This window comes from Leptonotus elevatus, chromosome 8, assembly GCF_054856555.1.
Source record: "Leptonotus elevatus isolate MCC_2025b chromosome 8, RoL_Lele_1.0, whole genome shotgun sequence".
NCBI classification, from domain to species: domain Eukaryota; kingdom Metazoa; phylum Chordata; class Actinopteri; order Syngnathiformes; family Syngnathidae; genus Leptonotus; species Leptonotus elevatus.
In genome coordinates, this window is record NC_141246.1 from 17,847,846 (window position 1) to 17,861,684 (window position 13,839).

Consider the following 13,839-nt stretch of genomic DNA (forward strand, 5'->3'; position numbering starts at 1 on the left):
ATATACTCAAGTAAAAAAAAAGAAAAAAAGGTGCTTGAATAATGAGTGGCAGAGAAGGCTCCATGATTTTTTATCTTTTCTTGGGGAGGCTTGACTGAAAAAAATTATAAAAATAAATAAGTATTTTAGAATATCAAATAAAATGCTGGAGGGGCTAGCCTCAGTGTAGCGTCTTCCCTGCTGACTGGATAAACGAATTGCTCTATGTATAGACTCGTCTTAATTCTGTTATGTACTTATAGGTATGCATGTCATTACAGGTGGCATGTAAACAGATTTGCCTCTTATTAAGGTTTGTGGGTGAGTTGGTCTCTACTTTACAGTTACACTTGCAGACAGGCCACGCCCCTTAGCGAAATGGCTACTGTTCAAGTCGCTTATGTAAATAAATATATCCATCCATCCGTCCATCCATTTTCTTAACCGCTTGTCCTCACAAGGGTCGCGGGTAAATAAATAAATATATTCACGATGAAGAAAAAAATGGATCTTGTAACTGTGCTTAAATATCCACGGGTATTCACCTTTTGAGGGAAGTTTCAGGATGAACCTTAACTCATTCACTGCCATTGACGGCTATAGACGTCAAAAATTCATTTGAACTATTTGTATGAGTTTAATTTTTTTCCACTTTTGTTAACAAGAGTATGAAAACATGTATATTTTTTATAGTATTAGAACTAGTATTAGAAGTATTAGAATTTAAAATTTGTGATTAATCATGAGTTAACTATTGAAGTCATGTGATTAATTACAATGAAAAAAATTTATTGCCTGACGACCTAATTTTTAATAATCTTTTCTTTTCTTTTTTTAAATAATCTTTTTTTCAAAAAAGAAAAGATCATTAAAAATGAGGGCGTCAGGCGATGAATTTTTCTAATTGTAATTAATCGCATGACTTCAATAGTTAACTTACGATTAATCACAAATTTCTTATCTGGTATAAATGTACAATATTTTTTCCTTTAGGTTTTCATTCTCCTGTTAACAAAAGTGGGGAAAAAATTAAAACTAATAGAAATTGTTCAAATGAATTTTTGACGTCTATAGCCGTCAATGGCAGTAAATGAGTTAATACTGCATTTGTGGAATATGAGTGAAGATGCAAAATCCACCTGATTTTATCCATTTTTGCCACTTGCTGTTGACTGAAAATGACGTCACTGACGTTGCTCAGGTAACAACCAATCACGGCTCACCTTTTTTTCTGAAGCTCACCTGAAAGCGTTAAGACTGCAATTTCACACGAAAGCCGAATATTCCGAACTTTTTGTGAGTAATAGAGTACAACTTAATGTCACTCTAGGTGCATTATGCAGGATATCATTGTGCTAACTAATGCCAGGATCTGTTTTCATGGTCTCTGCTCGCCTCCACATGGCAAGACAGATGAGGATTTGGCAAATTGGCAGAGATACAAAGGATAAACTCAGTCCACCAATGGCTGTTCCTGTCAGGGGCAACAGGCTTCATTTATAGTACAAAGTAATTAACACCGTTCTTGCTTTGAATATTTGCAGCTATTTCATTCACAGATTCAGTTAAATGATCAATTTCACCTGCGGCTATGTTGTTTATCTTCCTCATGTTTTTTTGTGATTGTTGAAGAGTCCGATCAATGTGGGTACAAGCCTGTTGGTACCTACGCCTGCCGAGGTCAGCCATAAATCAGGTTAAGTTGTCAAGTGCGACAAATGGACGCCTGAGGATCGCTTAATCCCTGTGATGTAAAGCCATGACTATACAGTACACGCCTCCTCGTGAAAGTCACTGCTGAGCACACACTTTTATCTCACTCACTGTGCCATGTACATTATCGGAAGCAGTTCAGAATTATTTATCTAACTGTACAGTATATTCTATCTATAGACCAATTTTAGTTCAGTCTAAATTCTCAAAAATATTTGATAAACTTTTTGCGAATGGATTATTCATTTCATTGAGAGTCATAAGATAATGAGCGAGCAGCAATATGGATTTAGATATAATAGGTCAACTACTATAGAGAGCAAATTGTTTGCTGTCATGTGAAATATATATATATATATATATATATATATATATATATCTATATATATATATATACACAGTTTCTGGGATGAAACATCCCAAAAACGTGAGAAAAAAAAGTGTTTTTCACAGGACAGGACAAAATATGCATTTGACAATAAAGATTAAATAGCATAGTTGGGGTCTTTATTGACCTTAAAAGTCCTCTAATAAGATTGATCACAATATACTGATAAGAAAATTTAAAAGGTATGGAACACTTGAATTAGAAGAAAAACTTTATGGCTAACTGATTATCTAGCAAATAGAAAATAGTATGTAAAGTTAAATGAAGTCAAATGAATAATGTGTGGAGTTCCCCAGGGATCATTTCTTGGGCCAGTCACATTTATTTTGTATATAAATGATATATGTATGGTAGGCCTGCAGTTCTTTAGATGTTTGCCTGTGACTCCCTGGATGAGTCATTGCTGTGCTCTTTGGGTCATTTCTGTAGGTTGGCCACTCCTGGGAACGTTTACATTCACGGTGTGTATAATAGCTCTCACTGTAATTAGTTGACGTCCTAAAGCTTTAGGAATAACTTTGTAACTCTTTCCAGACTGAGAAATGTCGACTACTTTATTTCTCCTGTTTTTGAATTTCTTTTGATCATGGCATTTTGTTGCATCTTTTTTTTTTGTAAGATATTTTGGCCCACATAATTTTGTCTGTTTAGGTGATTTCTTGATTTAACAGGTCTGAAGGTAATCAGTCTTTAGTGTCATCAGTTAAAATTAACATAAAATGTGATTAGGCACATGATTTATCAAGGGGGGCATTTAATTAAATATTTTTTCATGCTTTTTATCTGTCCTTGAAATGGCAGACTAATCAATGCAACCCTTGAGCGAATAAGTGTGTGTGAGGCGCATCATCTCCAAATGTTGTCCGATGTTTTAATTCCACAGCTCGAAAGTAAGAAAACGGTGCCGTATTAAGGCTAAACTGCTCTTCTAATCTTCTCTGCCTAATCTCTATATCCTTTACTTAATGTAGACACCCATGTTGGTGCCATGAGCAGTGTGACCTTGAAGACTCTTTATTCCACTGATTAAATGTGACAACAACAAAAAGAAAAAATGGTTTATGATGTCATTGTATATGTGGTCTTTGCATCGTGTCAAATGAACTTTGTGTGTGATATGAATAAATGAACTACCACTTAGAAAGATAAGAGGGCCTACACAAAATACGTAGGATACACCATAAATGATCAAAATAGTTATTTTTAGATCAATCACTATACTGTAGAATGCAGTATGTGATACCGCATCCACCTTTGCCTGATTAGGATAATCTACTTTTCCATATAAGGTATCACCTTGTCACCTTGTGTTCAGCGCTGACCTCGTCTAATTGAATTAATTCCACCCTCTTTAGACGTTAAATCTTGGTAGCAGAAATACACTTGGCATCAAGCTGCACCAATCACACGATTGCCGCATCCTGGTCGTGGCTCCACCCACTCCGGCCTGGACTCACACTGCAGACGGACCATCTGAAAGCGTTGTCTCATTCATTGTTAGCTTGGCAGCAGACAACTTTTTTTTCTTTTTCTTTTTTGTACCTTTATTGGACAGAAGAACCAGATTTTGTGTATTCATAGAGTAAAAAAAAAATTCAGGATATAAGAAGGGGCCAACATGGTCCTTAGAAAAATGAATAAATCCTCAGCGTCTCCTTGAATATTTCTTGGCTTATGTACATAGTTTGCAAGGAGCAAATGAGTCTAAACATGACATTCTATTAATATTATGTTTGTTCCCCTTTAACCCATTTGCTCCCAAAAACGTATAAAAACGTTCTATTTTAATTTAGCCATGGTTGCAAAAACATATTTGATTTTTATGTTTTTATGCTAGTGCATACTGAAGGCTTTGAGGCAGCCTCTGACCTGAAGAAGTCGCTTAAAGCCACTTTGTAATGTAGGTATTACAAAAAACGGCCAACAGGTGGCAGCAGAGTATACGAGAGCAACCAGGGCCATGTTGCAACGAGCTCTTTTCCTCAGTGTTGTAAACAGATTTTTGAATAATGATGAAACTTTGCTATATTCTAATGCTAATGGCTGCAAAACGAAGGGTCTCTAATATTTCTTCTGGTAGGTTCCATGATTTTATAGCAATAGAACACAATATTCTGTAGGCCGGTAAAACAGCCGGGTGCGAAGGGGGTTGCTTCAGTGAAAATGGCTGGGAGTGAATGAGTTGATGTAAAATAGATTAATGTCACTTAATTTTAGATAATCGTGATCAACTGCCACCAACATTTGTGTGCACATCTCTACCAATGCCCACTTCAGCTTCTGAAAATATAACAATTGCAAATATTTGAACAATGGCAATAAGATTATCTAGAGATTAGCTTGAAGTCCAAAATATTGAGGCAATCATTCTAATAATTTCAGGGGTTGGAGTGGTTAAAAGTTGAGATGTACATGTAAATAGACATTTCCAATAGGGTGGAAAGACATTCCTTCATGCATCACTCTCCTTTGGGATTGGCTGATTGTAGGATGGGCTGCCACTGGTAAAGTTAGTGGGAAAGAAGGAGGGTATGTACGGAATGACTCCCATCAGCGGGCTGGTCGTTCCCGTCTCTGAAGAGGGTGTGATGGGGATGATGACGCCATCCTGGTCCCACACGTGGAAGGCATTGGAGTGTGAGTGGCTGAGTGAAGGGGGCATTTGGAGTGGGCTGACCCCCTCTGTTACGCCATCCTTTTTCACGTCCTCGTCAACTGGACCCAGTAAACAGTCTGTGGGCAGATGACAAATGGCAGGTGATGAAAGCGATTCAGTGATGGCAGGCAGGGAGCATTGAAGGGGATGTAACGTCAAACGTTTTCTTCCTGATTAATATCGCGTTTGTGGAAAATGAATTAAAAGGATACTTGACTCATTGAGCCGCTTTCAACAGGAAGAAGACACTGTTCTGTCGCGTCTATAATTAACTCATTCACTGCCATTGACGCCTATAAACGTCAAAAAATCTTTTTAACTATTTCTATTAGTTTAACATTTTTTTCCCCACTTTTGTTAACAAACATGAAATCCTATACTTTTTAAAATAATCTTTTTCTTTTTTTTAAAGAAAAGATTGTAAAAATTAGGGGCATCAGACGATTATTTTTTTTTTATTGTAATTAATCGCATGACTTCAATAGTTAACTCACGATTAATCACAAATTCTAAATCTGTTCTAAATGTACAATATTATTTTTTCTAGGTTTTCATACTCTTGTTAAAAAAAGTGGGAAAAAATGTTAAACTAATAGAAATAGTTCTAATGAATTTTTGACGTCCATAGACGTCAATGGCAGTTAATGTGATAACATATTTTTTAATGATGAATTAATACCTATAAAAAGTCATTTTTCCACTTGCTGTCGACAGCAGATGACATCACCAGTGTTGAGAAAACAGGTAACGATCAATCGTGGCTCAGCTTGCTGACCAAACCCAGAAAACAGGTGAGCCGTGATTGGTCGTTACCCATTTCGTCAGCACAGGTGATGTCATCTTTGTTTAACAGCAAGTGGAAAATGTTGTTTTTAAAAGTATGAATTGGACATGAAAAATAAGGAAGTTATCACATTAATTCTGGACAAAATATTTACTCTACTGTTGAAAATAGCTCAGTGAGTCAAGAATCCCTTTAATCAGCAAAATCCGCCTGTTGTTATCCATCTTAAGGGGTGGCCATTTTGCCACTTGCTGTTGACTGAATGACATCACAGAGCCTAAAGGCTCAGGTAGCGACTGTCACCGGTCACCTGGTGTCTAGTTTGGTCATGCGACATTCGCAAGCTGAGACCTTAAGCACTGTGATGTCATTTTTGTGGACAGAAGGGCATTCGCGTTACATGTACATTTCATTTAGAAGAAAAATACTTTTAATTTTCTTTTAACATGTATATTGCAAGTGCTACTCAAAGATTCGTCCAAAACCATCAAAAATCAAAACATAATTCACGTTATTGAGATCATATACGCTGAATGGTCAATGCAAAAAAAAAAGTGTGAAGGTCTCATTACTTCATACAAGGATCCTAGCATAAAAAACACACTGTAACAAAAGTGTCAACGTAAGATGGCTGCCCTTTTGGCTTCAGTCCTGATGTCACCATGTCAGTACATAGCAAAATGGCCGCCCGTGAGATCGTGGCTTTTGCTGCGTAATTCACAAATGTAATAGGAATAGGAATACCATGTTTAGACTAGAATAGAACATAAACTCAACAAAAATATAAACGCACCACTTACTTCCGCTCCCATTTTTTAAATAAGATTAACTCCAAGATGTAAAACTTCTTCCACATACACAATCTCTCAAATATTGTTCACAAACCAGTCTAAATCTGTGACAATGAGCTCTTCTCCTTTGCCGACATAATCCATCCTGAGTAGACAAAATGAGTAGTGCACAGGTGTGCCTTAGACCGCCCACAATAAAAGGCCACTCTGAAAGGTGCAGTTTTGTTTTATTTATTTTATTGGGGTTCTGGGTACTGTACTGACTGGTTTTCTGAGTCACTCGTGATATTTTGTATGTGGAAGAAGAAGATCTTTGAGTTCATCTCATAAAAAATGGGAGCAAAAATAAAAGTGTTGCATTTATATTTTTGTTGAGTATAATACTGTAATGAACATCTTTGACTTGACTTACTCTTTAAACGGTCAAGTTGCTATCTACGGCCTCCTGCTTTTAATATGAGTCAGCGTACATCACCAAACTTCTGCATTCTCATCTTTTGAAATAAGTGGGCAGAGCCACTAAAAGTGATGCTCACTGAATTGAGACCTCAGAGTACAACGGCAGTTTTCTAATTCAGAACGACAGTATACATTTGACTGTATAGAGACCAGATATGCCAGGAAATGTTCATGTAGGTTAATATCTCCCTCCATTCATTTTTCTACACCGCTTATTCTGCTCAGGGATAGCGAAGAGCTGGAGCCTAATCCAATTGGAATTTGAGCAAACGGCAGACTACAACCTAGACTTTATCTTGGAGCAAAGCTGTGCCCTAACATTTTTTTCTTGTCAGTATTGGGGAATGGGGAGTCTAACAAGGAGATTTGTAAGCTGTTTCTGTGCAGATTGAAACAGAAATGGGATGTCATTTGGACTTTGATTGAGGCATATTACCTGTGATATCCAGCAGGAGGTCTTTGATGAGATGTCCCACAATAGCGTAAGCTACAGCGACCACCACCACGGCAGCCACGAACACGTAAAAAACTGATTTAGGTAGCTGGACCAGGTCCCTTGAAGGAGGCTTGTACTCCTCATACATAGGCTCCACATCCTGGACAAGAAACTGGAAAGGATCTCCCCCTTCTTGTTGTCTATTGTCAAAGCTGTCCATATTCCCAGAGTAGGAAACATCAAAATGACATCAGCAAATTCCTTATAAATCTTGCAGGTGCATGACCGCCTAGAAGGGAAAAAACAAGATCTTTAGTCAAGGTTAAAGTATAGGGAAACAAAATTAAACCCACCTTTCCAGAATATAGGTTTTGGCATTTGTTGGAGGTTAAGATGTTTCTTTACAGTGTTTTCTCATTCTTGCTTCATTCTGTACCAAAAAGAAAAGACATCAGATTTCAATCTCCGCCCCCATGCGTCCTCAACACTTGAATAATCCAGACTGCAGGCTACATGGCACATGCACACACAGAGTGAGCGAGAGCAAGGACGGGATTATACTTCCAATCAGCAAACCTCTTTTCCCTTCACATTCACACAGATTAGCCCACTTAATCCACCACAGACAATAAGAACGTGTCTGTATTGTGTCATTCACTGAGATAGTAGGAAAATAATAATCATTTTATAGCAATAACTTTCAGTTTTGACATAGATATACAGGATATATATATATATATACATATATATATATATATATATATATATATATATTTATTTATTAATTATACAAAGTATATACATATATATATATATACAGTATAAACAGTATATATATATATATATATATATATATATATATATATATATATATTTATACAAAGTATATACAATATATATATATATACAGTATAAACAGTATATATATATATTTATTTATTTATACACAGTATATACTATATATATATATATATATATATATATATATATATATATATATATATACAGTATATATATATATATATATATATATATATATATATACTTACATACAGAACATGCATACCAAACATTGCCATCTACAGGCGATAAAGCATAACAGACTTCTGGCAGTGTAAATAATAACAAACGAACAAATAAGACAATCAAACCAATTCGTTTAAAATGTATGTTTCAAAAAAACGACGAAAGCAGCAGATACGATTTATAGTGTGCATTTAGCAGCTAGCGCCCAAGTAATTTCGTATTCACGGGCATTATAAACACTTCTATAATAGCATTTGCGTGATAATCTTTAATTTATGTAATTTCTTCATAAACTATTTGTTTGTTTCGACGTATAAGGTGCACTTTAAAGAGTACACGTTTGAAGCTAAAACTTGAGCTAGCATAGCGTGTGTTAGCATCCGAGCTAGATTCCAGAATATTTGACATTAACGCCAAAGGACCACTACAGTCAAAGCTACCACAATGGACTTTTGCTTTGAAGAAGCACTCGCCTCACATTCCAGCCAGAACGAAGGATGTGACCAGGACAAACAAATGGTAGAATATCAGGTGAAATGTTACTTTTTTTGCCTTTAGGAATTGGTTATTTTGCCGTGCCCGGTGTTACAGGAAAAATAACCACTGCGATTTACTTTAAGTATCAGTAGTATATCCACCGGTATTGTTGACTTGTGTTGTACATGCTGGAACAACACAATGACGACATGTTGGTGATTTCATATTTTCGCAGTGCAAATGCTGATGTACTGTCATTGTCTTTGGTACAGGTTGAAGACACCGAGGCCAGTTTTAGCATGAATGATGTTGAAGACAATTCCAGGTATGTATAAGGCACTTTTCAGCTCCACTTAACTGAACTGAACAACTGAAGGAAATTGAGAATTACTCATGAGTTCAGATTTACACCCCTTAGCCACTTTAGCCAGGGATTTCTGGTGGAATTAGACCTTGTGATGGGAATAATAAACGAAATGGGGCCTATATTGATACCATATATTTTGATCAATGATTGGAGATTATTTTTTGGGGTATGGTTTAGATGTCTTTTTAACCAGTTTATTTTACACATAGGCTACACTAATCTTACAACACCCCAATTTCTCTCTCTCTTTTTTTTTTTATTATTGAAAATTAAGCAGTCCAAGTCAATTGAACAGCTAATAGTATAAGTTTAGATAAGAACTTTTGAAGAATATCTAAACATTTGTAGATAAAAATCCACAAGTGTGTTCAACTGGTGGTTACTTTTAGAGGTGCAACGATTTTAATCGACAATAATCCTTATCAAATAAATTGATAAATATTTTTTACGTTGAATTGTATAGATCTTATTTTAATCAGAAATGTGTCCAAATGCTTGGAATTTCAGCTCCTCAACAGTAAATATTCTCCAATTTCTGTAGTCATCCATGAAAACGGACCGATTGTCTTTTGAACTAAAATAAAACAAGTTGCTTTTACTTTAATTATCAACATTTTTGCCTATTTTCCTCACTTGCTGACCAAACAAGTAACTCAATCATAATTTGTTTGTCCTCAGTCAATTTGAAACGCGATGGAAATTTAAAAATATATTATTTATTAGATCTAATTAAATGAATTGAAAAAATACATCGGCAGATTAATTGCTTACTGAAATAATTGTTAGTTGCAACCCTACTTTTAATGAGTTAAAAGTTTAGCTGTCATCTCAAGTTTGCTCTTCAAACTGATGGCTGTGTTGTGCTTGCAGCTCCAATGACATCACAAGAAGAGCGCAGGAACTGGTGGAGAAGATTCACAACCGCCGCACCAGTGACGAGAAAGAAATTGAAAGCTTTCAGCACAGTATGATAGACAAGGTAGAGGATAATTTTTTTTAAATACAATAAAAGCCTACAGCTTTTGTAGTTACCTGCAAACCTAACGAGACTCCCACCCACCCCTGTGGCCTGCCAAAGGTGACGGAGGTGTGCCAGCAAATGAAGCAGGACTTGTACAAAGTCTATGAAGAGAATAATGGTGAGATGCAGGTGAAGCTGATGGAGTTGAACAACGTGCTGGATACGTGCACCAAGCTCCACAGTGAGCTCCTGGAAGCCAGCCAAGTGCTGGCCAGTCTTCGAGATAACCTCCCCAGCGTTGCCATCAGCGGCACAGATGAACATGTGACAGACTAGATTGCGTTCAGAGTCACACAGTCAACTTCTTTCCTCCTCTTTTTTTAAAGAGTTGGTCATTTGTTGATAGTGTTATAGACTTGGAGCAATAGTTCAGAGTTTTCGTATATTCAAGTCAAAGAGCACAATAAGGTTGTTTGCCCCGTTTGCAGTTTCTACATTGAAAGTTTTGCGTATGCAGAGTTGAATGCAAAAAGTAAGATGAGACCAGGATGTGTAGGATAGCAGTTTTATTTGGTGCTTTTCTAATGGAAGATCTTAGCCACCCTCGTTTTGCAATATTTAAAGTTTGAATAAAACATTAGAAAAAATATTGTGACAGCCTTTTCATGAAACATCTCAAATAAATTACAGTATTTATGTTCAGGCATTTTAACTGGGCAAATACTATACAGTATCCAACTTGGACCCAATGCGATTGGCAAAAACAAATGAAAATGAATACAGCGGGTCCCAAAAGGCGCTATATGCTTCCTCCCAGGCCCAAAATTTGCGCTTGGAAGGGGTGGTTTTTAAAGCGTATCGAAAAAAGGAAAATGTGCATTTTGGCGATGGAAAAAGGTTTTGCAAATAAGCGACTACAAGATCGGATATATGTCGCACGTTTTGACCGATACTACGTCACACACACGTTTGTAGTCACAATAAATGGCGGATGATAAAGTATGATATGTTTGGGGAGATGAATCAACACAATTATTTTCATAATTAAAGAAAAAACATGAATGCCATTTTAGATGGCTTTATTAACATCAGCTCTCAATGTAACAACACACTTCACTTACACGCGGGAGGGAAGCCAACAAGACAAACTACTTCCGTTCAGTCCGTCAAAACCAACATTCCCACTTGGAACTCCCCATTGTCCCAAAGTTCCGTCACTACAACGTCATCTCGCGGCGCTTATTCGCAAAAGAAGAGCGGATGAAAACGGGCATAAGTCACATGTCCGTTTTGCACATTTTCACAAAATTCGCATAAAAATTTCGAGACATTTGGATGGAAACCTGACTATTGGAGCAGCGTCGCTAAATCGCTGTCCGGCAAGAAGTTTTTCCTGTCAGCATTTGAGAGCTACGATGCCCCTAATCTGTCAAGTACTGATGATCACATTTCTGACAGAATGATAAAATGAAAATAGAAAAAAAAGGCAGCCCCATAGTGACATTTAAGACACCTTCTATTCATAATATAATCCACAAACTAAAGCACCTGCACAAATGGCAATAAAGTGCTCTAGTTTCTACATCCAATAATCCCTCGTAGGCATTCTCATTCAACCTCTCAAAAGTTTTACTTTTCGACTGTAAACGATTGCAGTCCAGTAATAGCTCTTCCCAGGATCAAAGCGTGGATGTCGTGTGTTCCTGGCAAGAGACAAAACACATTTACAATACCATTTTTTTGAACAGCAGACCATAACAAAGTATAAGATACGCTGCTGACCTCAAGTGGCGGATGCACATTGCTGCACTTAATACAGTAGTACTGCTACTGTACCATATTTCCCCATTATCGATGTGAGGGTGCTTATTTACTCAACTACAGAACGGGACAGTTGTCCAAATAAAATGATGCAAAGTGCAAGTAGCTTTTGAAAATAAAACGGACTACAATGGAGAAATGGAACCTTGGCCACATGCACAGAAAAAGACTGGACAATTGTTTCGCAACCACTGCAGCAACTGGAACCAGAAGCTAAGTAAAGTAATCATCATATTATTCAACATACTTACTAGCTGCCCCCCCCCCCCCCTTGCAGGAACAATTGACTTACCTTCATAGGTGTTAACAGCCTCCAGGTTCATGACATGACGGATGATGTGGTACTCGTCCGCAATTCCGTTGCCTCCCAGCATGTCTCGGGCTTGCCTGGCGATATCTAAAGCTTTGCCGCAGCTATTCCTCTTCAGCATGGAAATCATTTGTGAAGCTGCTCTATTTGAACGAGAACAAGCGCATCATTGGAAATTAAATCTTACCGTTTGATTCACCCGAGACAACTTACTTCTTTTCATCAATAAGCCTTCCCAGGGACAAACACGACTGCAACCCGATGGTGATCTCCGTCAACATGTCAGCCATCTTCTTCTGCATAAGCTGATTTCTCGCCAGCGGCACCCCGAACTGTATTCTGATTGGAGCGTTGAAATATTTCACATCATGTGAAGAGTGAAATTCAAAGTACAAGTACTTCTTGAGGACATGGAGGGACAACAAGTACCTGTCCAGAGTGTACTGTCTCGCTGCGTGGAAACAGAATTCCGCTGCTCCCAGAGCTCCCCAGGCGATGCCATACCGAGCGTTGTTGAGGCAGCCGAAGGGACCCTGGTGACAACGGGCCCCAACAGGGCCCCAACATTCACTGGCCATTTCATTAGGTACTGTTAATCAATTCAGTACAATATCATCTTTATGAAGACATTACATTATGTAGTTAAATGAGCATAACATTGTGAACGGGAAATGAAGTTAACCATTTTGGAGATGACCTCATATAACAAATGAGAAGATGTACTTACAGCCAGACCGGAGACATTTGGCAGAAGGTTCTCCTGAGGAACTTCCACTTCGTCCATGAGAATCATGCCAGTGGCGGAGGCCCTCAGTGAGAACTTGCCGTCTATCTTCGGGGTTGCCAAACCCTTCATTCCACGCTCGAGGATGAAGCCGCGCACCTTTCCATCTTCGCACTTGGCCCAAACCACCGCAATGTCTGCTACAGGGGAATTGGTGATCCTTGAAGAGGAACATGAACAGAGTTTATATTAGCAATGACAAGTTCACTAAGAGCTTGACAACAACAATAAAATAAAATAAAAGCAACTGTTTATCACATCGATTACCACAATGTCTCAAATGCTGCATGTGCACAGTTTGAATAATAAGGTCATTTGTATTCAGACTGCTCTATGAGGAAAAGTAGACGTGTAAAACTGCCAATGTGAAGTAAACAATTCTGACTGGCAAATACATTGGAACATATTAAAAAATATGTTCAAATGTATATGGGAATATGTATACATGTATTTACAAGTACGTTTGAACATACTTGCAAATACGCTTGAATGTACTTGTAGGCTAAATGCTAAAAGCTTAGCATTCGCGCCCATAATCTCGTTGGGTATTTACTTGCGCATGTGCAAGTTTATAAAAATGCTATTTTTTTCACATTTGACCTGTAATTAAACCAATACATTTAAAAAAATTAAGTAGGCATTGTGTATTCTTAATTTTTAAGATTTTTTTAAGAAAAACGACAAACATATCATTCACCTCGAACATAATAATAATACATTTTCTTTGTATAACACCTTTCAAAAGACTCAAAGACACTTTACAAATAAATAATAAAAATACATAAATTAAAAAATATAATAATACAAAAAGTATGAAAAAAGAATGTTGTCTAAATTGTTTAACATATTAGGCATTTTTTTTCATGCCCACTGAGTGGCTGTCGACG

The 13,839-nt window shown here is 37.2% G+C and overlaps 3 protein-coding genes across 5 annotated transcripts; 1 reads left to right on the forward strand and 2 right to left on the reverse strand.

Annotated features, from left to right (window-relative positions):
* Positions 1-2,297: 2,297 nt before the first annotated feature.
* Positions 2,298-7,737, reverse strand: LOC147170053 (uncharacterized). Of its 2 annotated transcripts, XM_086083000.1 has the most exons (3): positions 7,560-7,737; positions 7,207-7,495; positions 2,302-4,813 (listed from the first exon to the last, which is right to left on the reverse strand). In XM_086083000.1, the coding sequence occupies exons 2-3, from the start codon at positions 7,424-7,426 to the stop codon at positions 4,533-4,535; spliced, it is 501 nt and encodes a 166-aa protein (XP_085939126.1). In that variant the 5' UTR covers positions 7,427-7,495; positions 7,560-7,737; the 3' UTR covers positions 2,302-4,532. The 2 variants fall into 2 exon arrangements, with proteins under 2 accessions (XP_085939128.1, XP_085939126.1); XM_086083002.1 differs by lacking the exon at positions 7,560-7,737 and having other exon boundaries at positions 2,298-4,813; positions 7,207-7,444.
* A 575-nt stretch (positions 7,738-8,312) lies between these two features.
* On the forward strand, positions 8,313-10,775 carry syce2 (synaptonemal complex central element protein 2). Of its 2 annotated transcripts, none has more exons than XM_086083980.1 (4): positions 8,313-8,751; positions 8,982-9,034; positions 9,947-10,055; positions 10,155-10,775. In XM_086083980.1, exons 1-4 carry the CDS (start codon positions 8,677-8,679, stop codon positions 10,371-10,373), a joined length of 456 nt encoding a protein of 151 aa, XP_085940106.1. In that variant the 5' UTR covers positions 8,313-8,676; the 3' UTR covers positions 10,374-10,775. The 2 variants fall into 2 exon arrangements, with proteins under 2 accessions (XP_085940106.1, XP_085940105.1); XM_086083979.1 differs by having other exon boundaries at positions 8,323-8,763.
* LOC147170055 (glutaryl-CoA dehydrogenase, mitochondrial-like) lies at positions 10,587-13,513 on the reverse strand. Its single transcript, XM_086082075.1, has 6 exons — positions 13,506-13,513; positions 12,896-13,112; positions 12,598-12,701; positions 12,382-12,507; positions 12,151-12,311; positions 10,587-11,740 (listed from the first exon to the last, which is right to left on the reverse strand). Exons 1-6 carry the CDS (start codon positions 13,511-13,513, stop codon positions 11,667-11,669), a joined length of 690 nt encoding a protein of 229 aa, XP_085938201.1. The 3' UTR covers positions 10,587-11,666.
* Positions 13,514-13,839: the final 326 nt, after the last annotated feature.

Bases quoted from the DNA above. Each gene is read 5' to 3' on its own strand.
- LOC147170053 (XM_086083002.1), bottom strand. From the start codon at position 7,426: ATGGACAGCTTTGACAATAGACAACAAGAAGGGGGAGATCCTTTCCAG. The intron at 4,814-7,206 runs GTAATATGCCTC...ATCTGCCCACAG, and splicing joins CCTCCTGCTGGATATCACAG to ACTGTTTACTGGGTCCAGTT.
- syce2 (XM_086083979.1), top strand. From the start codon at position 8,677: ATGGACTTTTGCTTTGAAGAAGCACTCGCCTCACATTCCAGCCAGAAC. The intron at 8,764-8,981 runs GTGAAATGTTAC...TCTTTGGTACAG, and splicing joins AACAAATGGTAGAATATCAG to GTTGAAGACACCGAGGCCAG. The intron at 9,035-9,946 runs GTATGTATAAGG...TTGTGCTTGCAG, and splicing joins GATGTTGAAGACAATTCCAG to CTCCAATGACATCACAAGAA.
- LOC147170055 (XM_086082075.1), bottom strand. The intron at 12,702-12,895 runs GTAAGTACATCT...CGTTGTCACCAG, and splicing joins CAAATGTCTCCGGTCTGGCT to GGTCCCTTCGGCTGCCTCAA. The intron at 12,508-12,597 runs GTACTTGTTGTC...CGCTCCAATCAG, and splicing joins AGACAGTACACTCTGGACAG to AATACAGTTCGGGGTGCCGC.